We start from the raw sequence: 23,453 nt of genomic DNA, 5'->3' as shown, positions 1-23,453 counted from the left end.
AAGACAGTTTTCAAAATTCAAAAACCTAATTTAAATCTAATGACTCCAAAAATTTATGAGTTTATAACCTTTCTTTGATTATAGAAGTATATAAAATAGCAATTTATATGCAAAAAATTTTCTTTAATTGGGTGAATTTTCAAACTTCAAAATCCACCAGAAGATTGGTAGTTGATATTGATATTTTGTACCATCAGCCCAAATGCAAAAAGTTCCAATACAAAATGCAATGTTCGCAGATGCCATTCTCACTTCACAACCCAAATTCAAAACTGATCTTGGTACATAAATATGCTTGATCCCTGATACAAGAATGTGAGGCCGAGGCCGAGGCCGAGACTCAAGAGTTTTGCTGTAGAAGCTTTCACCTATATCATCATCAGGCTCCAGATTGCTTGAGTTCGGACGTGCTAACTCCTACTCTGGTCCAGTTCTAAGCGCATTGTCTAAATCAGTTATAAGATCATTCACATCCTCGATACCGACCGAAATGCGAATCAGATCTTCAGTTAGACCTCTAGCTTCTCGCACCGCAGCGGGTATGCTTGCATGAGACATAAAGCAAGGCATACTTATAAGGGACTTCACACTACCTGCAAGGAAAGACAACAATTTACCAAATGCCAAAAGCCAATAGTTCTTGAATTAAGAAATAAAATAGCACAATACAAACCTTAAAACTAGAGAGATTAAGCTAAGGAACCTTCAACTCAAACATATAAACACATGTAATTTGCATAAGAAAAAAACACACAACAATCCAAGTAACCCTATCTTAAAAATAGTGATATAATCAAACTCTTGACCATTAAAAGCAGGGTCCAAGCGACTGAAATTCTATAAATCTGCTAAAAAGAAACGAAACGGAAATTTATGTGAATATTCTTCCACAACCTGCCATCTAGTATGGGATTGAGAAACCTATAAGGTTGTTAGCATGCCACACAGTATATATGTCACACTTATTAGATAGACCATGCAAATACTACTAGAGTTAAAATCTGAGACGAGCAAGATTACTATTTCCGAGCTCGAACTAGTGTCGATGATACATCCTTAGGATCACATAAATATCTGAAGTTACTTCAATAATAAAAACCCGACCATTTATCGTTTTCCTTGCGATTATATTGTCTTTTCTGTTGTCTTGCCTAAAGCAACTTCTCATATAATTATCTCTACTTGCTAGTAGACACGATAAAGAGTGTTATCAACTCCATAGGGAAGAGTTTGATTACCAAAACTGACAGTAATGCTGAAATACTTGGTTGTTTCAACAATATGCTTGGAGAGTGCCAGTGATCCAGTCAGAAAGCTCAATACGGACCCCGCTCCTTTGGCCTAAAAACATCGAAGATAACCTTAAGTTACGTGGTTAACTTTATTTTTTTCTTTTTATCCATGTATTTCCAAGCCAACTTCACTAATTCTGAAATTTCCTTCCGCTATTTTTTCTTTCCTTTGTACGATTAAAGGCTAAAGCTACTAAAATTTTTATTTTATGAGATTACACTTTTGTTGAATATTGTACCTGAGAATAATGCAAGGAACGGCCAGGATGAGTAGGAAGATCTGCATAGTACACTTTCCTCACCCGTGGATGTGAATAGAGAAATTCAGCAATCTTCTGTGCATTTGCCTATTAATCACAACAGTATTGAGAAAGGAATCGTCTCATATACATGTATACATTTAGAAATAAATAATGGAGTAAACAGTGTTATTACAGTTTAAATTAAATACATTATCAGAGCCAGAAGTCAAAGTTGGAAGGAAATGAAGGCCACAACTTTGAGAAGATAAAACAAGAAATGAATAGAAGAAAAATCAGAAAATTACCTAGGATACAAGCCCTGGAGGAGTGATAGAAAAAGGAAAAATCAAAACAAGAAAACGATGAGCTCAACAAGTAGCAATACGATCCAATTGAATAAGAACAAACATTAAAAACCAAGTAACACCAACGAAAGGCCCAAAAACACTATCAGAAATTAAGTTGAAATGATTCTTCTCGAATCCACATATTGTTTATAATCGTCACCACTTCTCAATGTACCGTTCAAACATCACCACGGAGAACGGAATCAATTCCTTTTCATTAGAAACATGGAGATAACTGATTCTGTTTTCATAGCAAATGAGGTCATGGATGATATTTAAAGCTAGGAAGGGTGTGTTGTGGGTGTCTATAAGGTGGACCTTGAAAATGCTTATTAGTCAGTTGACTGTGAGTCTGTGATTTCATCATCGTTGTGTGAAAAGGAAAGGGTTTCACCAAAGTGGTTCACATGGACTGATAGCTGCATTTCTTATGCCAGTTTTTTACCACTTCACTTGTCATAACTAAGAATGAAACATCAAATGAACCATACAAATAGTGCCTTTTCCTCAAATTTTAGATTTCTGAAATCCTACCAACACTAAACCATTGGAAAACTGTAATTTCAGAATAAACCACTTGATAGCAGATTTGTCAGAAACACACAAGTTGTTCAATCGTTGCCATTTGGCCTCAATGAGCACAAAAATTTGAGCCAAAGCATACCACAAATTAGTACCCAAAAAATGAACAAGGATGGAAGATATAAAGTTAACATAAAACTAATACTACCAATCGTGTTAGAAAAGCAACATGAATCTGAGAAATGAATTTTATGTTTTATTTTCTGCTTTTTCTCTTTCTTTCCCTCTCTCCAGAGTTTATATCCTTGAACATTTTTTTCCTTTTCATTATTTCAATGAGAAGTTCTTTTCTTGTTAAAAAAATAGAATGGAGAGAAAGAGTATAAAATGCAGGTCAGAATTGGAACCTGCTGTTTTTCAACTCTCAAGGCCAGTGTCTTGATTCCTCTTAAACAAACCCAACAGTCAAATGGAGCTAGTCCAGATCCTTCTGCATTTTGGAGGAAATACAACTCTTTTCCCAAGCTGGAACAATGAGAACAAGATAAAGCTAATTGAGATATCATAACTAATGGTTTCGGCAACATGTGGTAAAAGCAAAAAGGTATGCATCTATCCAGTCAAACCCAAGCATGATTTTTTTTCCTTTCTGAACAGTACCACTGCTTCATATTCACTTAGTAACATACGCAGCAAAGACTGCCTCCCTAATACAACAATCTACAAATGTCTTAGACATTGATTTAGAAGAGGAGAATACTTTTTTTTTTCCAAAGAGAAACAATTTCATTGAGATAGTGTGCAGCTCGATTAATCTCAAACATAGTAGCCTGACTTTCTAAGAAATACAATTCTTTTCCCAAGCTGGAACAATGAGAGCAAATGGGAGAAAACCCTATTTACGGGAGTTACAAAAAACATCTCTGGTTGGATACCAAGTTTGTAAAACTATTATCATGGAAAGATGGAGAACATTTACACCAAAATACGACCAAATAAACAATGGATTCAAAAAACGATCAAAGGGGAGCCCTTTTCCTTGAAAATTAGATGATTTCTTTTCATCCAAATATACCAATAGCCCACTTGAACGAAGTGCATCCATAGAAACTTTTTCTCCTTTGTGAAAGGGTGGCCCGTGAGAAGGAAAGTCAGTGAACCATCCTAAAGAAGAGAGGATTATGTTCCAAAATTTCATAGAGAAGTTACATGTTATAAATAAGTGGCCCAGTGACTCTCCCTTTTCTTTACAGAGAACACACCTATGTGGACAGATTTGCATATATGGCATTCTCCTTTGCAATTCGTCATGCGTATTAGTACCATTCAAACTAACCTCCATAGAAAGAACTTAATATTTTTAGGGTATTGATCATAAGTATTAGTACCATTCAAACTAACCTCCATAGAAAGAACTATCTTTTTAGGGTATTAATCGCTCCATATAGACTTGCAAAGAGGAGAACAACTTAACCTGGACGGCTTCAAATCTTCACACACACAACGTCAAACGAACAAAAATAATAAAATAAGTATTGTTGCTGCTACCAAAAATACCCAAATCCATACACCCACTGTCCTAGAAAGTCAAAAACTACTAAAAGACGTTAGAAACTCTTTTCCAGCCATATGTTCTCTTCTATACTGCGTGAATTCATCCTACTTACTAGGAAGTCAGTAATCGTGCCTTAACATACTCTAGCTGTAAAGATAGTTATAAATTTGCAGAAACATCACTTGAAGAGCTTTCTTTTTAAACTCTGAACTAGAAGCAGTATTATTATTTTATTTTAATTTTGGATAAGAATCAATTTCATGAATGTATGAAATTACAAAATGAGGGAAAGAAGAGAGCGGAGTTACAGGAAACTTCTCTTATTAACCAATAGTGAAACAAAACTATAAGAATGGAAGAGAGGTAACTGTTTACACCATGAAATAGCAAGGAAGATAATATTATAAAAAATCCTGTCAAAAGAAAACTTTTTTCAGGAAAAAACAACCTTTGGTTTCTTTCTTTCCAAATTGTCCAAAAGAAAGCTCTAATGATGTGCAATCAAGGGAGCTTCTTTGGGCTTTTGTAATTTCACACATCAATGAAATTGTTTCTTACACCAAAAAAAAAAAAAAATCCTTGTATTGGTGGCCCACAAGCATAACTGACAAAAGGTTCTTTATATTGAGGGGCAAACCACTGTCCATTTAAAATATGATAGAATCTCCATCTAGAATCTCGATACAAAGGTCCATGTGTGGAAAATAAGATTTCGTGATTCCACATCTTTCTTGCAAAGGATACACCACTAGAGAAATGGATAAATGAGGTAATCGATGCTGCAGAAATCTTGAGTGTGTATGCCCTGTGAGTAAGTTCTCAAAGAAAGAATTTGATTCTTTTGGATACATATCTCCCATATGGATTTAAAATGTTGAAAATTAGTCACCATAGAGCACATATCAAGCAGGAGGGATTTGGTAGAACATAACGCAGTATTCTAAATGGGAAGAGCATTATTAGAATAGGTGAAAAAGGTGAGATTAATTTTACATTTTTTTCCTTTTTTTTAATAATCGGGAGTCGGAGCTTTGCTCCTCTATACCCAGGGGCACCAACGCCCGCCCCAAGGATCAGACTTGGGAGACATCAAATATTTTTGGTATTGAACTCACCTGAAGGTTTGAACTTTCTAGACCAATATGACCAAGAGACCCCAAGTCCTTGCCAACTGGACTGCCCCTTAGAGGCATTACCATTTCTTGCCATAGAATTACACTAAAATCACCTGGAACTAAAATCAATTGTGAAATCCCAAACTGTACCTGGAATTAGTCCTGTATTTTCCAAAGTGCATTTGTATTCTTCCTCATAAATATGTCAATAACAACCTCTGACGAAGTTTACATAATTACTAATATATATAATTGAATATGCATATAACAAGCACAAAGTTACACAGCCTTTTTTTCTTTCTTTTTTTTAGCCTAAGATTTCAACTTGATTAAATGGAAATTACAAAAAATAAAAAAATAAAAAAATTTTTCTGTATCTCAGCAGTCAGAAAACATAGTGCAATTTCCTGAAAAAAAAAAAAAAAAACATAGTGCAAGAGTAAAAACCTTTCTCCCCTAACAGCAAGCACACCCGCCATGACATCACTGTGTCCAGCAATGAATTTGGTAGCTGAGTGCATAACAATGTCTGCAATCAAAGACCTAAGTGAGTATAAATATTCAAAGCAGTGTTGAAATTTCTTAACATTGAAATAAGAAAATATTCTCGATACCTGCTCCAAGGTCCAGTGGTTGTGACAACACAGGGGACATTATGCTGTTATCTACCAATACTAGAGCACCATGTTTATGCGCCATTGTTACAATTTTCTGAAGAAAGACAAATGATATACATAACAGATGGAAACTGGAAAGCATTTTATTTGTCCATAGAATAAAAAATTTTGAATGATTCCCTGGAAGTAATAATAACTTATAGAACTTGGGATCTCTTATGTAAATAAGTCAGTTATACAACAATCATTTAACAACTTCTTCAGATTCTCTGATCCTTGCTTTGAGATTAGTATGTATTAAATAGTAAGATTTTTTTCCCTTTTTCATGGGGAATAATAATATAGACTTTCACGAAGTAAAGTGAAAATAATTACATAAAAATGGGCCAAAAAGGGATCAAATACAGCATAGGAGAGATCTGATTGGTAAAACGTTGGAAAGTAGTGCAGTTACAAAAGGGTTTAGAGAGAGAACTCAAATTGGAGTTTGAAAAGATAACCATATTAAGAGTATGAAACAAATCCCTTTCGAGTATCTTTGAAAAATTTCAACGAAAGTTTGGTTTCTCCACAAAATAACAATAATAAGAACTAAATAAAATCTTTTAAGACTCTTCCATTTCTTTCTTTCCAGAATTCCAAGTTCCAACAGTCCTGCTATGATAGCATTGTCACAAAGAACCTTGGCTACTTTTGAGGTTACGACTTATTAAGGTTTGCTCCAAAAACTAACCAGTAGAGGAATACACTCGTTGTTAAATTTGTTGAAGATTATCCAAAGACTTTGTCGATGCCATGAAGAGTTTTACAACCCAGAAGTGTAGGATTGCAGTGAAGCTCTTCACAGTTGACCCTGATGCGGAAACAAGGAAAGAGAATTTTCTTTCAGAGTGAAAACCATTCTAATCTGTACGTGATGTCTTTAGAACAACAAAAACAACAAATTGTTGTCTGGCTTGTTGATTTTCTGGAAGATATGCTAGTCATCTCTCTGAACTAAAGTTCTTTAGGAAATCCCACAAAATGGTTCTGTTTGTTTATGGTAGAAGAAAAAATTTCATTGAGGTATGAAATTACAAAAGAGACCCAAAAGAGGGACTACAAAAAGCTTTTCCAACTATATAGTAAAGATGAAAGACTATAACTGTGGAAAAGGGGGAGCATTTACACCACGATATGACCAAGAAAGCAATAGATTCAAAAAACCGATCGAAAGATAACTCTTTTCTTTTGAAGATACGATGGTTCCTCTCCTTCCAAGTTATCCATAGAAAGGCTCGAACAAAATTCTTCCAAAGGAGCTTTTTCTCCTCTTTTAAGGGATGACCCTGGCCAAAAGTTTTGCTTCCATAAATAGAGGGGGGTCGTTAGGGAGAGCAGTGATCCATCCAAATGTTGATAGGAGGTCATTCCAAAAGCGGGTAGCATATTAACAGGAGACAAATAAATGTTGTTGTGATTCAGAGACAAAATGGTTCTATTTGAATTTCCAAAAGTCACCAACAAAATAATAGTTTTGTCGAAGTCTCAAAAGTCTTGAATAATGGTCAGACGTCCAATGTGTTCATTCCGGCTAGAGAAAAGCTGATAAGAATCATCGTGTTCCACACGTCTCCACTGGAAATTGCTTTCAAATTCTTTTTAAACGGGAAAAAGGAACTCACATTTCTCTCCTACATAAGGTTTTGGGCAGAAAGACAAGTCTTTGCAGAAGTGCTGGGTGAACAACCGTAAAATGGGAGGCTCCTTGGACAAAATTATTGGCCGCAGAGGAGGACGTCAAAAGATGTTTACACCAGATGGGGGACATACTCTTCAAAGATCAACTTTTGGAATGAAATAGGAAATTTCTCTTTAAAGTTTGACTTCTGGAATGAAGTAGGAAATTTGTCTTTAAAGTTTGACTTCTGGAATCAAGAGAAAAATAGAAAATATCTCCTTAAAGTTTAACTCTGGAATGGAGAAAAAAATAGGAACTCTCTGTTAAAGTTTGACTAATGGAATGAAGAGAAAAATAGGAAGTTTCTTTTAAGATTTGATTTCTGGAATGAAGAGAAAAATGGCAGAATGAGTGCTGTCCCTTAATATGATAGGTGGGCTAAATTTCAGAATATCCCTATCCATATATAGATTATAGAGCTTAGAGACCTTTCAAGTCCTTGGAGATGATTGCGGGTGTGTTTGTTCCAGCACCTCTTCAGGTTTGGTGGAATGCATGGAGGCATATATTAATAAAGTCAATATTTTAAAAGGTATACGTTGAGGTCATGCTATAAGAGTGAAAATAAGGGGATGATTTACACCAAGACATAGCAGTAAATAGGATGTTATCAAAAAGAGTGTTGAAAGATAGCTCCTTATCTAGGAAGAGTCTGTGATTCCTTTCATTACAAAATTCCATAGAAAGGCACGAATGAGATACTTCCACATAATCGCCTTTGTTTTCTTGAAGGGATGTTTCAGAAGAACAAGTGAGAGGAGATCGAGGATATCAAGAGGCAGGGTGATTGACCAATCAAAGGCTTGTAGGATCTTGTTCCAAAAATGTAAGGCCAAGGTGCATGTGTGGAAAAGATGGGAGGGAGATTCCTCATCTGTTTTCAAAAGAATGCCCCAGGAAGGGGAGAGAGAGATGAACGGCAGCCTCATTTGCAGTCTGTTGGCGGTATTGATACCTTTATGGGCGAGTTCCCATATGAAGAATTTTGTTCTTTTTGGGTAGGTATTTGATTCATCTTGATGAAAGTTTGGTTTGTTGGTGGGGGTCTGAATTTAGGAAGATAATTGGGGAAGATGTTTGACAGTTAGAGTGAACAAAACCCCTTGAGTCAAGCTTTATGTGAGGTATCTCCTCACTATTTCTATTACTGCAAGAACAAAGGAGCCCTAAGGCTTTACAAAACGCTAACCCACCTATTCGAGAGGGTGGGGAAACTCTCCCTCGCTTGCTTAACAAGACAAACACAATTCAACCAAAAGATAAAATCCTCCGTACAACCTTCCCCCTAACTTATACCCTAACCGTACTCTCTAACAGCCGCTACTAAAATTCTCTCTCCTGGCCGTTATGGCCTATACTCCCAACATTCCCCTTTTACCCTTTCTATGATATGTCTTGGTTATGAGGGGCCTAACATCACCCCCCCCCCCCCCCCCATCAGCAACCACCTTGTCCCCAAGGTGGAAATCCGGGAATTGCTTGCGTAAGTCTCTGACCGGTTCCCAAGTAGCTTCTTCTTCCGAAAGCCCTTTCCAGCTGATTAGGGCCTCTTGTTCACCAGTGGCTGGGTTGGTCTGTAGTGCCAATGCTCCCTCAGGTTCCGTCAGCCATTCCCAGTCATCCGTTAATGTCGGTGGGATCGGGTGGGCTGTTGTGGTGTTGCCAATTGCTTTCTTCAGCTGTGAAACATGGAATACCGGGTGAATTCGCGCCCCATCGGGTAATTGCAACCTGTACGCCACCTTGCCTATACGTTGGAGGATCGCAAACGGACCAAAGTACTTCGGCTTCAGCTTTTCATTCTTCCTTCTTGCGACTGTTTTCTGTCTGTAGGGCCGCGCCTTGAGGTAGACCCGGTCACCAACAGTGAACTCGACTTCTCTTCGATGTTTATCCGCCTGTTTTTTCATACGGTCTTGAGCCATTCGTAGATGATCTTTGAGCTTGTCGAGGGCAGCATCCCTGTCGATTAATTGCTTATCCAACGTAGCGTTGGTGGTCTGTTGACTGCCGTACATTACTAGTGGTGGAGGTGGTCGCCCATAGACAGCCTGAAAAGGGGTGGTTCCTAATGAACTGTGGTACGTGGTGTTGTACCAGTATTCCGACCAAGCCAACCACTGTCCCCAACTCTTCGGGTTCACACCACAAAAACAACGCAAGTAGGTTTCCAGGCACTTATTTACTATCTCGGTTTGCCCGTCGGTTTGTGGATGATAGGTTGTACTGCGTTTCAATGTGGTTCCTTGTAGCCGGAATAATTCTGACCAGAAGTGACTGATGAATACCTTGTCCCGGTCGGATATGATTGAACGAGGGAACCCATGAAGGCGTACGATCTCTTTCACAAACACCTCTGCCACTCCCTTCGCCGAATAGGGATGTGTCAAGGCAACGAAGTGGGCATATTTACTCAACCTATCGACCACCACGAATATAACATCCTTTCCCATTGACTTCGTAGGCCTTCAATGAAATCCATGGTTACATCTTCCCAAATGCGGTTCGGCAGTGGTAACGGTTGGAGCAAACCAGCGGGGCCTAGCGATTCTGTTTTGCTTCGTTGGCATACTTCGCATTCTATCACATAGCGCTTCACATCCTCCTTCATACCGGGCCAATACAACTCCCCTATCAATCTTTTGTAGGTTCGTAAGAAACCCGAGTGTCCCCCTAAGACCGAATTGTGATACATATGTAAAATCGCCGGTATGAGAGATGAACCTTTTGAGAGCACCACCCGATTCTTATAGTAGAGGGTACCTTGCTGGACTAGGAATCGCGGGACACTATCAGGATCTTCCTTCAATTGTTCCAGAATCTTGGCAAAGTGCGGATCGGCAGTAACTTCTTGGCGGATGGTCGTGATGTCTACCACTGCTGGCGCTGATAAAACCGCCAATTGTGCAGGTGGGGGTCTCCTAGACAAGGCATCGGCTGCCTTATTCTCCATTCCCGGTTTGTATTGTATCTCAAAGTCATAGCCCAATAGTTTCGAAATCCACTTCTGGTACTCAGGTTGGACTATGCGTTGCTCCAACAAGTATTTTAGTGCTTGTTGATCAGTCCGCACTATGAATCGCTGCCCCAATAGGTAAGGCCTCCATCTTTGAATTGCCAACACCACTGCCATCAGTTCTCTTTCATAGATTGACTTTGCCTGATTCTGAAGTGATAAAGTATGACTAAAGTAAGCGATTGGTCTCTGATTCTGGGTTAATACGGCTCCCAATCTCGTTCCCGATGCATCGGTTTCTATGATGAAGGGCACACTAAAGTCCGGAAGGGCCAATACCGGTAGGGTAACCATCGCTGCTTTTAGTCTCTCGAAGGCTGTCGTTGCTTGATCATCCCACTGAAACCCGTCTTTCTTAAGCAACTGAGTTAGTGGGGCGGCGATGGCACCGTATTTTTCCACGAATTTTCTGTAGTACCCCGTCAATCCTAGAAACCCCCTGAGTTCTTTCACATTGATGGGTACGGGCCATGTAGCATCGCCGTGATTTTAGCTGGGTCCACCTCTACTCCCTCCGCAGACACCCAATACCCCAGATACTCAATCCTTTCTACCGCGAACTGGCACTTCTTTAAGTTGGCGTGTAACGAGTTCTCCCTCAAAGTGTTAAATACCATGGCCAAATGAAGCAGGTGAATCTCCATATCGGAACTGTAAATCAGGATGTCATCAAAGAAAACCAGTACGCACCTGCGCAGATAGGGTCTAAACACATCATTCATCAATGCTTGAAATGTCGAGGGAGCGTTGGTTAGCCCGAATGGCATCACCAGGAATTCATAGTGCCCTGCATGAGTTCTGAAGGCTGTTTTATGCGTGTCTTCAGTCGCCATCCGGATCTGGTGGTAGCCTGAACGTAAATCAATCTTCGAGTAGACTTTCGATCCATGTAACTCATCCAGTAACTCCTCCACCACTGGAATCGGGAACTTATCAGGGATGGTGGCATTGTTCAACGCTCTGTAATCGACGCAAAAACGCCAACTCCCGTCCTTCTTTTTCACTAAGATTATAGGGCTGGAAAACGGGCTGACGCTGGGTTTAATAATTCCCGCCGTTAGCATCTCGTTTATCATTTCCTCAATTTCATCCTTTTGGGCATGTGGGTAGCGGTACGGGCGCACATTTACAGGTGGGTGACCTTCTCGCAATGGGATACGGTGGTCTGTCGTCCTAACTGGAGGTAGCTCCTCAGGTTTCTGGAAGACATCGTGGTACTCGTGCACGAGTTCCTCTATCTTAGGGGACATTTGATCTTGGTCCAGGACCATCTCATCTGGTTGAGCATTCAACACCCTCATCTCTACTAGGTAACCTTGATCCTGTGGTTCCCATAACTTAGCTAGGCGTTTCATTGACACCTCCAGTCGTGCTAAGGTAGGATCGCCCTTAATAGTAATCTGCTTCTCGCCGCGTTGGAACCTGAGGGTCAGCGCCGTCCAGTCCGCTTCCATTTTCCCCATCGTCTGGAGCCACTGCATTCCTAATACCACATCCAGCGAGCCTAGGTCCAACGGCAGGAAATCATCTTTAACTGTGAGTTCCGGTAGTGAGAGAACAATGCCCTTGCACACCCCATGGCCCTTGACTGCTGTTCCGGACCCCATGATGACTCTGTAATTTATTGTTTCTGTCTTCGGTAATTTTAGTTCATCTGCGAGGGGAAGAGATATAAAATTGTGGATGGCTCCACAATCAATAAGAACAGTTACCTCTTTATCTAGCAGTAACCCCTTGACCTTGATTGTCCCTGGGGTCGAGATGCCCACAATGGTGTTTAATTGGCACTCCACCATTTTTCCATTCGGCTCCTCTGTCATTTCCGTCTCCGTCTCTTAACTGAATCGTCTTCCATTTCTAGGAGCTCGTCGTCGTGTACCACAAATACTCGAAGTTCTCTATTCTTGCACTTGTGTCCGACGGTGTATTTTTCCTCGCAGCGAAAGCACAGTCCTCGCTCCCTCCGTTTCAGATACTCAGCCTCCGTCAATTTCTTATACGGGGTTTCCTTCTTGGCGGTATGGGTCGTACTTGCTCCCTGCACAGAGTTAGGGTTTTTTGTCGTAAGGGTGACCGTGCGTGTGGGTATTACCTCATGGGATTTTTGGGCCAACTTGCTGGCAATCGGGCCGGTATGGGCTTTCTCTTTAATCGTCTGGCCGTCCGCTTCCATCATCGCCGTGTTGATGTCATCTATCAGTTGGGCTTTGCGGATAATTTGATCCAAGCCTTTTGGTTCCATCGCTCGTATCTCAGCCCTAACGATTGAGTCCAACCCATTCAAGAATGCACTCTCTAACACCTCGTCAGTTAGTTGCGGTAGTGCCGCCGTGAGAGCTTCGAATTGTTGCCGGTACTCTGCAAAACTCCCTTCCTGTTTCAGCGATAGGAGCTTCGGGCATTGTCTTCCCTCTTGCGCCGGGTGGAAACGTTCTCGCAGTCGACCTTTGAGATCATTCTAATCCCTGTATTTCTCCCGATTGTCCGTGTATCTGTACCAGGCCAACACTATTCCATCGAAGCTGATGATGGCAACGATCATTTTCTCCTCATCGGTCAGTTTCTGTATCTCGAAATATCGTTCCGCTCTGAAGATCCAGGCCTCCAGCTCTTCTCCCCCGAAAATAGGCATCTCCACTTTCTTGAAGCGGTTCCGATCATTTCCCTAAGCCTCATTGTTGTTCATCGGAACATCTTCCGCAGCTTCCTTCCCTTTCCGTATCGATGTCTTCCCGGTGAGTAAGGAGTTTGATTGCGACGGGGATCCTCCAATAATTTGGGCCATGAACGTTTTCAGCGTTACATGGAGGCTCTCTGTCTGTTTCTGTTGTTCATCGAACCTTTGATGTAGTGATGCGATTTCCAACTTCACACTTACAATCTCTTGCTCTACTGCCTCGCACCGTGTCTCTAACTCCTTGACCGTCATGCTTCCTCACCGTTCCCAGCACCAAAACTTGCTCTGATACCAATTTGTGAGGTATCTCCTCACTATTTCTATTACTGCAAGAACAAAGGAGCCCTAAGGCTTTACAAAACGCTAACCCACCTATTCGAGAGGGTGGGGAAACTCTCCCTCGCTTGCTTAACAAGATAAACACAATTCAACCAAAAGATAAAATCCTCCCTACAACCTTCCCCCTACCTCATACCCTAACCGTACTCTCTAACAGCCACTACTAACATTCTCTCTCCTGGCCGTTATGGCCTATACTCCCAACACTATTCCTATGATATGTCTTGGTTATGAGGGGCCTAACAATTTACCTAGCATGCACAATCCATCTCAAATACCAAGTGGAAACTTTTTTTCTTTTCTTTTCTCTCTCTCCCTATTTTTTTTTTTTTTGAGAAACAGGTTTAATTAATGTAATGGAATATACACTTCCAATTAGCACAAATCTCACTAAGAGAGTACTTACAAAAGGAAGAGACCAAGTGAGAACTAATCAGTGAATGACTTCAAACATAGGGCTTGAGCCTGAGAATTCCTTGAAGAAGCTGATCTCAGAAGGCAAAGTTCCTTAAAGGGTGGTCAAATTTCAGCTATGGTTCACCGTTTATGGTTTAAAGGAGTTTGAACACTCAGATAAGATCAAAAAGAGCTTTAGATATCTCCTCCATGATTGTTTGAATTGCAGACTGAGAGAAATCCAAGAACCACTATTTCATTCACAGTGAGCCTGCTGCTAAAAGTTGGAATTTCCTTTGTCTGAAGTTCAGTTTAAGTGTTGCCTAAAAGACATTGTTTGTTGGCTCCCTGAAATTCTTTTTTGAGGTTGTAACGTTCGGATCTTTCAAATAAACGTTTCTGCAGCTCCTATGTAGGCCATTTGGGTAGAAGAAAACAACAAAATTTTCAAAGATGAGCACGAAGATTTTTGGAATTTTTGTAATCTTTTACAGTACACACCGCCTCTACCTCTAGTTGAATGGCTAACCAGGCTAACCAGGGATTGTTATAAATGACACACATAAACCTACTAAATTAATTGTCATATCATAGTAAACTGGAATAATATTCAAAATGAGAACTTTGCCTTTTCTGGCAGCTGTATATATGTTAAAACATGTCAGTTACTGCTACTGATTTCCGAGTAATTTGATGTCCACATAACTATTTAAAATATCAAGTGGCTGATAAAAATCTTTAGAAAGTCTATCATCCTTGTAGCCCCAGCAGTCCCCATGCCGTTTAATTGAATCCAAGTCCAAGGGGAATCCATCGAAAGAATACCTTTTCAAGCAATGAATTATTTCGGCTTACAAAATTCAATATCATCAGTACCTAACTAACACAGTGAAAAATCAATTACTACTGAATGAAATTCTCATAATTCTCTAGAAATAGACCTTACACGAATATCGGTTATTTGTAATCTGGGGTTGGTTGGACTCTCCAGCCACACAAGCTTCGTCAGAGGGCCAATAGCAGATGAGACCTCATCTAAGTCATTTGTGTTCACACGTCTGCAAATTATTTTCTTTGCAATCTTAATCTTGGAGGCAGAACCAGGATGAAGACGATGATAATATTTAACTTACTTGATCACAATTCCTCGCTTGGGAATCACTTGCGAAAGCAACCGATCGGAGCCACCATAAAGGTCATCTCCAGCGACAATTTCCTCACCTGTTTAAAAGAGATTGCAAATAAACAGTTAAATATCCTAAGAAAGCTTCTCCATCTTTTCTTTTTCTTTTTGGTTGAGGGGAACTATTGGAGGAGAGCCAGGCAAAATGGGACAGAGGGAGAATTAAGCAAAGTACAAAGTGCCGGAGAATTTCAGTGGAGCACAATAGCTGGTCTGACTATCAGAGAGGTCCAACGTAGAAAAAGATATTCACACTATGATGAAACTTAAAAATCTAAGATATATCATAAGAACCAACACTAATAATCATACAAAATCAAAAGTGGAAGTGGAAAATGATCCTGCAAATGGATTACAAAAACTCACCAGTTCTAACAAGCTGAGCAACTGCAGCTAAAGCAGCCATCCCACTGGTGAAGCAAAATGCTCGGTCTGCTTTTTCAAGCTTCGCTAAAAGGCTACATGAACAAGAATTTCATTTTTTTAGGGGAGCTGCATCAGTGCCAGGAAAGCACCCTTTTTCTCCATTTTAAGAAGAATATAAGACAAAATGCACCTTTCCAAGGCATCTCGTGTAGGATTTCCACTTCTGGTATAATCATATGGGCCATTTTCTATTGCTGAAGGCTGCATATCAAAGTGAAAAATGGAGATCAAACAAGAAGCCACAGCATTCACAATGTCCATAAAGATACAAGGAACAAGATAGAGATAGAGAATGCAAAAGAATAGATCAAACCACGAGGAATACAACAATAACTATAATGTTGGATGTCTGGTAGTCATAGTAACAAAACATGTACTTTGAATCTTGGAAATTCAGTGAGTTAAATGTTTCCAGCAAATTCTTATCTTCGTTTCAATCTCATGTAAAACCTCGTCTACATAAAGCAATAAACAAATTATCACCAACCACTACTTATATTCAACCATATATTCAAACAAATTCAGTGAGCTTTCTTGTAATTGCCTATGTGGCCTTTTGTATATTTCATACCATCAATGAATATTTGTTTCATATCAAAAAAAATATTCAACCAAGTGGCCACGACCTACTTGACTATATACAATATTGCAATATCAAACTAGTTCTACGAATCTAAGATTAAACCAGTGACTCGGCAACTGGACACTTATAGATATTATAAAGGTTTAAATCCTACTTTAGTCTGTAAACTTCCATACTTGTTTCATTTTGGTCCTCACACTTTCAAAACGTTCTAATTTAGTCCCTCAACTTTCAGATATTGTGTTTCAATACATAGGTTTTGTATAAAAGATTAATTTGTCTTTATCATTAATTTTTCATTAATTATTTAACAAGAGTCCTAATCTATTTGGAAACTTGACATCTAACGAACCACACGTAATATTGGTCCATGTAGACATCACTGATCAAGTAAATGAACAGAAGAAATGCACATGTCAAATTTTTGTAAATAATTTATTAAAAACTAATATTAATGATTGGTATAACTTTCCATGCAAAGTTCTTTTTTTTATTGATAAATAAAACATGTATTTTATTGATAAATTAAATTTACAAGGGGAAAACCCCGAGGCCAATGGTTACAAAAAAAGCCTTCCAATTGGCCACAATAATGGAAAGAATTTGAAGCTTTTTTATGCAAAGTTCAAGTACTAGAACGAAAAATTTAAAAGTTGAAGGACCAAAATGAAACTGACATGAAATTCAAGGTCCAGATCTAAACCTATTATAAAACACGCCTAACACTTACTTGCTTGAAGGTGGCCGTTTGGTAAAGCGGCGTGCTAACAGCATGATAAGGATCAAACTTGGTTTCAAAATTCATTATCATAGTTGAAATGCTTGGCTCTTCTTCCTCCAATTCTGCAGCAAGAAACCAAACTTCAAATGCCAAGAAAAATCCTTTCAATAAAATTATCCATAGAGAAAAAGTTAAGAATTTACCAACACCATCAATGACAGCCGACGTGCTCACATCCGTCTCTCTATCCATTGAGCACTTCCTCTTCCAAACCAACAACTGATTACACCTCGAAAATGGCGGATTCTGGAATCGAAAACTCACCAAATTGTTCTTGGAAGAGACCCCCTGTCAAACACCAATCAAAAAACACAATAACTGGATGACCCATCTCCCAAAATCGGATTCAAATTCCAAATGTCACAAAAAATAAGAACCCCACAAGCAGCAAGTTGAAGGGAGATCAAAACCTCGCCCCTCATTTTTCACATTCCTCAATCGTTTCCCAGAAACCCAATAGACAATTTCAATGAGAGGGAAAGAAAATAAAAGAAAAGGCAGAGTTGTAGTTACTTTACAGTGTCCGGCGGTATCAGAAGTTGTTAGATTGTTGACGACGGAACTTATGGAGATGGAAGAAGCGGAAGCCATGGCCAGAGGTTTAATGGGGTTTTTGCTGTGGCTGCTATTGAAGCTTGACGCAGCCGGTATGAGCTTAGGAATGAACCTTTTGTGGGTTAATGCGCCACAACAAGGCGAATACTGAGCAAACCGTCTAGTGTGTGGATTTTTTTAGGTTTAAGTTCAAGTCTTAATTTCATCCCTATCATTTGATTTTGGTTTCAATTTTATTCAAATACTTTTTGAAATATTCAATATGGTTGGTGATTTAAGTCTAAGTTTTAGTTTCTATTTTTGGTTTCAATTTTATATTTGTGAAAGTTTCAATTTCATCGATATGGTTTGGATTCAATTTTACAAATTATCCATATTGTTATCAAATGTTATCCTATCAAATATATTCAATATGTATTTTCATTTAAGTGGTTATGAATTGACGATTTAAAAAAGAAAACAAATAAATTGAGGTAAATAGATCTTGATATGACATGTGTTTCTTAGTTTATTTTTAAATGATGAATTTTGCAAGTTTTAATTTTGTATAATTAATTTGATTAAATTAATTCTTTTTTAGGACCGAAATTACCACTTATATTGAAATAGTATATTATTAAAATATATAATATTCAGTAAAATTTTAAAATCATGAAGTAATTCACATATATCTACTCACTCATAATAACAATAACAATGTTATGTTTTCTTTTGATCATTATAATTTGAAAATTTGAAATCATTTCTTATTAGAAGTGAAACACAGAGCATAACTTAGCCAAAATGGGTAGGAAAATAGTTTTTAAATCGATATATATTTACCCCATTTTAAAATCACAGTCGTTTTGATGTCCGACGCCGCTAGAGTTGGCGCTTGAATCATAAGTGAAGAGTGGCGAAGTGAAAATTTGTAAAATTGTTAACCATGGCGTCCCGATTGCAGGAGATCGAAGCTGATGAATCTGTACTCTTGCGCGTAACACATGCCAATCTCAAGTCCTTCACTTCTGATGTTCGTTTTTCCCTTCAGGTATTTCCATTTTCCCAAAGATCGAACGTTATTTTAGTGTTCGTCGCATCAATTGCCGATTGCCCATTATGGGTTTTGTTTAAAAATTGGTTTTGGGTATCTTAAATTGTAGATGAGCATAGAATCTGTCAAGGAAAAGCTGTGGAAAAAATGCGGTACTTCTGTAAACTCCATGTGCCTTGAACTCTATGATGACTCCGGTGCTAAAATTTCTGATTTGACGGATAATTCCTTGCCCTTGGGATTTTATTCCCCCCTAGATGGGTACTTCTTCTCCCATTTTCTTTCAATGGGTTCTTTACTAATTTTTACACTGCATTTGCTTTGTTTTCCACTCTGCAAATGGTAATTTATATCCCACTGTTGATGAGAAATTTTAATATGTGGATTGTTTCTTTGAAAAGGTACCGGCTACATATTATTGATCTTGACCCCTCATCAGTTACTTCTGGTGGTTGGCTTGAAGATACCTCACTAGTGGAGAAGTACCAGATTTCTGAAGAAGCTTACGATAAACGTGATGGTTAGTTTCTTGCATAGCTTCCCCTGCTATTAGAAAGCTTGTATGTAATTGCCTCGATTGCTTGTCAAATAGGAAGCTCTCTCTGCACTGAAGGACCCCTCCGCCACCAATGGGGTATTGTGAGTCAGAGCCAAGAATTATAGTATAAACAGGCTTAGATTTTGGTCTTAACAATATGAGGTTGATAGCTATTTTCCAAAATTTTATTGAATCTGCATTTTCTTACGACATGAAGCAGCTGCTATTTAGAAAGCTTGTGGAATGTTAAATGTGTGTGCTTAATTTTTCAAAGAATGTGGGAGAACTTCTTTGAGCCACTAAGCAGCGATTTTGTGGGAAGTGTGGCTCAAATGAGATAGGAGATTTTTCTCTGGGTAAGAGAGGATTACGGATTAGCTGTAGGAAGTAATTGTTTTTCATCCTTCTTAGTGTCTTAGATCTAAATACTTTTGTAAATATTTTCTTTCCTCTATACAAACCAATTGAGATCTTCAGATTGTTTTTCTGCAATAGCTACCTCTTGTATATTTCAACGAAATAGTCCATCATGAAAAGGTATTGTGCATAATTTACCTGAACTAGTTCATCAGGAAAAGGTATTGTGCATAATTTACCTGAAATAGTTCATCATGAAAAGGTATTGTGCATAATTTACCTACTTTTGGATTTTTTTTCAGATACATTCCGAAAATTCAAGGAAAAATTGGCATCCCAGAACCCATCAGCTTTTGAAAGTAAAGTGAGCCTTCTGTATCCTACTTTTGTATTTAACAATTTCCATAGAAACCTTGTTCATCACTAGTGAATTGTAAATTTGATGTAGAGGCTACCAGTACTTTAGTTAAGTGGAGCTGTGTAAGTGCCATCTCTTAGGATCCTTGAAACCTGGTTTTCATCATGCATTATTGTGAAAATCAGATGCATTTCCATCTCCATACTTGTCATTTTTTGTCTCTATTTACTGACCAGCCATAAATTTACAGATATCTGATACCTACATGGAAGAACTCTGTGCAAATATCAAGGTTAGTTACCTGCTTTAGATGTGTATAACGTATGTATTCTTTAAAACCTACGAGAATCCTTATTTTGAACAGTTAGAACTTTCATGCTTAAAGTTTTTTGGACGAGACTTCATGTTAACCTATGATTTCCTGGAGACAGTTCGGAAAGATTTTAGAATAGTGAAATATTTGTTTCTTGGTCTTCGCACAGTAATTTTTCAGTCATACATATCTATGTTCTGCTCTGATAACTTTTGTTCTGTCAATTCATCTCTAAGTTTCCTTGAACAAATCCATGGTTTAAGCAGTCCTTTAAATTTTGGCCTGATAGTTCTAATAAATGCCCCTCTTCTCTTCTTTGTTCGTCCTGAATCGGAACATTTTACTCAATGTCGACTTCAGATAGTTAGCATAAATCTTGCGTCCAGAAATTCTTTCATGGGGGAAGTACTCAGCTGCTCCTTCAGAGTTCAGACCTCCCTTTTAGTCGCAGTTTGTGCTAAACTTTGACCTTTTTCATGATTTAGGTAGGTGATAGATGTGAAGTTGAACCAGGGGAGAAGAGGGGTGTTGTAAAATTTGTTGGCCGGGCTGAATCGCTTGCTCCTGGATTTTGGGTTGGAGTTCAATATGATGAACCATTGGGGAAAAACGATGGCATGTAAGAAAGCCTTTCACTCTCTTCTGCCTGTGATTAATTTGTTTTTCCTTATATTTTTTTTTTGTTATTCCTTTTGAGTAACTCTAGTACTTCGATAATCACAAATGCACACAAAAAAGTTTCTCTTTGAGAGGGACAAAATATACTACGGACTTTGAAACATATATTTTATGATGACAACCTGCCTCAATTTGGGTAAGTTGTTTCATGTGGCTGTTATGTTACAGAAAAATTTTCACTCTGATCATCCTTAAATTCTTTAGGTTTCAACCTTGTCTACTACTTCTTGGGTCATTGTTTGATAAAGTTGTCATCTAAGAAGCACAGACCCGGGACACATCCACGGTGACACACCAATTTCTAAAAATGTAGGACATGAACATGTCCGGGTCATGTTACTTTTTAAAAAAATCTTTTAGATAATATATGTGTATATATTGATGTAGTAATACTTTTAAATGAATTAACCATACAAGTTGAATATAACAAAACAAAATGTGCTTCATTAATACATAAATGACGTAGTAGAGGGAGGGCAGTCAAAAGTGGAGGCGAAGGCAAAGAGCAATTGGAGGGAGGGAGCATTTTTACGAGAATAGTTCTCCTTTGTTTTTTTCCTTTCTTTTTTTCCTTCTCTAAATTATTTCTTTTTTAGAGGATTTTTAGTGCTTGATGGGTTGGCTGGCTGACCTTTTGTTTTTCATTTGGTTTCTTTTAAGCGGGCTTATATTTTTCTTTAAATTTCATGTAAATTTCATATGGTTTGTCCTTGGTGTGTCCACCACATGTCCAAAATATTTTTAAAAAAGAAAGAAAAAGACACATAGTTTCGTGTGTCGGACATGTGTCCATGCTTCCTAAGTTATCCTCATTCATTCGGGTTGACAGATCAGAATTGCGTTAGAATCCAGCTTTTTGTCGATTCGATAAAGTGGTTCTTCCCAGTTTATTGTTTATGCTGCACTCTTCAGAGTTTTTTATCACATGTTGTGTATACTGAACTAGTGAAACTCGGCAGGGTAAAAGGGATCCGCTATTTTGATTGTCCTCCTCTTCATGGTGCGATGGTTAGGCCAGACAAAGTGAAGGTTTGTTTTGCAGCTATTTTCCAACTTTGAAACTGGAAATAATATGTTACATGGCATTTTTGCTTAGTCTTTGGACTTTTGAGATCCCGAACTTTCAATTTTGTGTTTAATAAGTCCCTAGAATTTTGAAAAATTCAGGGACCTATTAGACCCAAAATTGAATTTTGTGCCCAATAGGACTGACCTTTCAATTTTGTGTTTAATTGATCCGTAAATTTTTTAAATGCCTTATAAGTTAGGGACTTATTAGACACAAAATTGAAAATTCAAGAATCTATTCAATACTTTTAAAGTCAAGGGACTTATTAGGTACAAAATTGAGAATTTGGAGGCCATAAACGACCGTAAAAATTCAAGGTTCAAAGACTAAACTTGTAATTTAATCCATATTTTTTTTACTGAACTTTGCTCATGCTTACCAACAAAGAGATTCATGACCTCTTGTCCTTAGTATCCTATGGTCAATTGCTACCTATCGGCCCTCAAAAATGTCTGAAATAACATGAATTTCTGTAGCTTACCGTGGCATTTTTCACATCCATATTTTTCTGCCCTCTTGTCCTTAGTATCCTATGAATTAATTAATTAAGTGTTATACAAGTGCACTGTCGTCTTCTGTCATGTTAGCGCTTATTAAAACTCGATCATGTTCCAGGTTGGCGACTATCCCGAACGGGACCCCTTTGATGATGAAGAAGACGAGATATAAGAAGTTCAAGAACAAATCGCTGTCTATGCCTACGGTTTGTAACATTCTGGAGCTAACCAGCCTTTTTTCTGAAGCCTTAATGAAATATTGATTTATTTTAGAAGTAATTTAAAGACATCTGAGCTTCAGATGCTGGCTGGTTACAAGCTTTCTTGAAAGAAGTTATTTTTCGGGGAATTCATTGAAAGAAAATGACGGTAAGATCTCCAGGTCTTCAGTGATCGTCGTGTCAAAAACCGTTGCGGTTTTTCTATCGGGTGTTACTAATTGTACTGCAGTTGAAACTTTTAAAAAGGAAAAATTAGATAGCATTGAACTAAGATTTTGTATTTTATTTCTGCTTGCAAGTTTGTTCAGTTGTTTTGTATTGTAATGCAGGTCCCTCTTTTGATATACCTATAGAAGGTTTTGTTTCGTGCGAGTATGTTTTCTTTTCCTTATCGTAGATCGTTTGACGATATGTGATTAGAAAGAATTTGCTCGAGAAGTTCAACTAATACTGGTGTGGTATTTGCCGAAGGTAACGCTATCGGTGATAATAAAAGCGTAGAAAGAATTCAACAAAGTTTCAGTATCAACCAAAAAAAAATGTGAGAAACAAAATTTCTAGAAGTATTTCAGTATTCTTTTTAACAAATTTAACCATCACACATTGACTTGTATTGACAAATTATGTGAGCTGAAAATGGGTTTAGAAAAGTAGTGGTGTGATGTGAGTGAATTAGCATAAAACCAAAGGAAAATGCAAAATGGTTTGTTGCTTTGTTATATTATAAGCCAAGAAAAATAAATAAATAAATAACAAAGAATCTTAATAATGTCCAACATTACTCATCACTGAAAGATTTCTTGAAACGAGTTATGATTTTGTGAATAGTGTGGGTTGTTCACTATTTGTAGATTCGTTAAGAATGTGAAGTAGATATATCATTCTTTACGAGTCTAGTGAAGATTAAGGTGAAAAATTTGACAGAAGGTTCAACTTCAACTTGTGGCAAGTGCAAGTTAAGGATGTTCCCGTAGATGTTGTAAGAAGTCTAGCATAAATGATGAAGATTGAAAAAAAATAGAT

At 38.1% G+C, this 23,453-nt stretch overlaps 2 protein-coding genes across 4 annotated transcripts; one reads left to right on the top strand and one right to left on the bottom strand.

Moving 5' to 3' along the window:
• Nucleotides 1-145: 145 nt before the first annotated feature.
• CBL (cystathionine beta-lyase) lies at nt 146-17,541 on the bottom strand. 3 transcript variants are annotated; one of them, XM_022298194.2, is made up of 13 exons: nt 17,325-17,538; nt 16,955-17,099; nt 16,761-16,873; nt 15,578-15,648; nt 15,388-15,479; nt 14,972-15,059; nt 14,785-14,896; nt 5,688-5,784; nt 5,521-5,602; nt 2,811-2,928; nt 1,532-1,639; nt 1,239-1,341; nt 146-593 (listed from the first exon to the last, which is right to left on the bottom strand). In XM_022298194.2, the coding sequence occupies exons 1-13, from the start codon at nt 17,400-17,402 to the stop codon at nt 418-420; spliced, it is 1,383 nt and encodes a 460-aa protein (XP_022153886.1). In that variant the 5' UTR covers nt 17,403-17,538; the 3' UTR covers nt 146-417. The 3 variants fall into 3 exon arrangements, 2 of the variants coding, with proteins under 2 accessions (XP_022153886.1, XP_022153887.1); XM_022298195.2 differs by having other exon boundaries at nt 17,330-17,490; XR_015789001.1 differs by lacking the exon at nt 146-593 and adding an exon at nt 1,840-1,853 and having other exon boundaries at nt 17,325-17,541.
• Nucleotides 17,542-18,143: 602 nt separating this feature from the next.
• Nucleotides 18,144-22,805, top strand: EMB2804 (tubulin folding cofactor B). Its single transcript, XM_022298182.2, has 8 exons — nt 18,144-18,396; nt 18,509-18,660; nt 18,801-18,919; nt 19,597-19,658; nt 19,903-19,944; nt 20,451-20,584; nt 21,603-21,672; nt 22,328-22,805. The coding sequence occupies exons 1-8, from the start codon at nt 18,292-18,294 to the stop codon at nt 22,379-22,381; spliced, it is 738 nt and encodes a 245-aa protein (XP_022153874.1). The 5' UTR covers nt 18,144-18,291; the 3' UTR covers nt 22,382-22,805.
• Nucleotides 22,806-23,453: the final 648 nt, after the last annotated feature.

This window comes from Momordica charantia (assembly GCF_013281855.1).
Source record: "Momordica charantia cultivar OHB3-1 chromosome 1 unlocalized genomic scaffold, Mcharantia_2.0 BLBB01000001.1, whole genome shotgun sequence".
In the NCBI taxonomy this organism is placed as follows: Eukaryota; Viridiplantae; Streptophyta; class Magnoliopsida; order Cucurbitales; family Cucurbitaceae; genus Momordica; species Momordica charantia.
Note: the sequence above shows the minus strand (reverse complement) of the source record. Positions and strands in the feature narration are given on the sequence as shown.

What these genes read in the sequence shown, in the direction of transcription:
- EMB2804 (XM_022298182.2), top strand. Translation starts at nt 18,292, where the DNA reads ATGGCGTCCCGATTGCAGGAGATCGAAGCTGATGAATCTGTACTCTTG. An exon ending in ATGTTCGTTTTTCCCTTCAG is followed by an intron (nt 18,397 to 18,508) that starts GTATTTCCATTT and finishes CTTAAATTGTAG; the next exon opens with ATGAGCATAGAATCTGTCAA. An exon ending in AACTCTGTGCAAATATCAAG is followed by an intron (nt 19,945 to 20,450) that starts GTTAGTTACCTG and finishes TTCATGATTTAG; the next exon opens with GTAGGTGATAGATGTGAAGT.
- CBL (XM_022298194.2), bottom strand. Translation starts at nt 17,402, where the DNA reads ATGGCTTCCGCTTCTTCCATCTCCATAAGTTCCGTCGTCAACAATCTA. An exon ending in AAGCGAGGAATTGTGATCAA is followed by an intron (nt 14,897 to 14,971) that starts GTAAGTTAAATA and finishes AATAATTTGCAG; the next exon opens with ACGTGTGAACACAAATGACT. An exon ending in ACCACTGGACCTTGGAGCAG is followed by an intron (nt 5,603 to 5,687) that starts GTATCGAGAATA and finishes CTTTGATTGCAG; the next exon opens with ACATTGTTATGCACTCAGCT.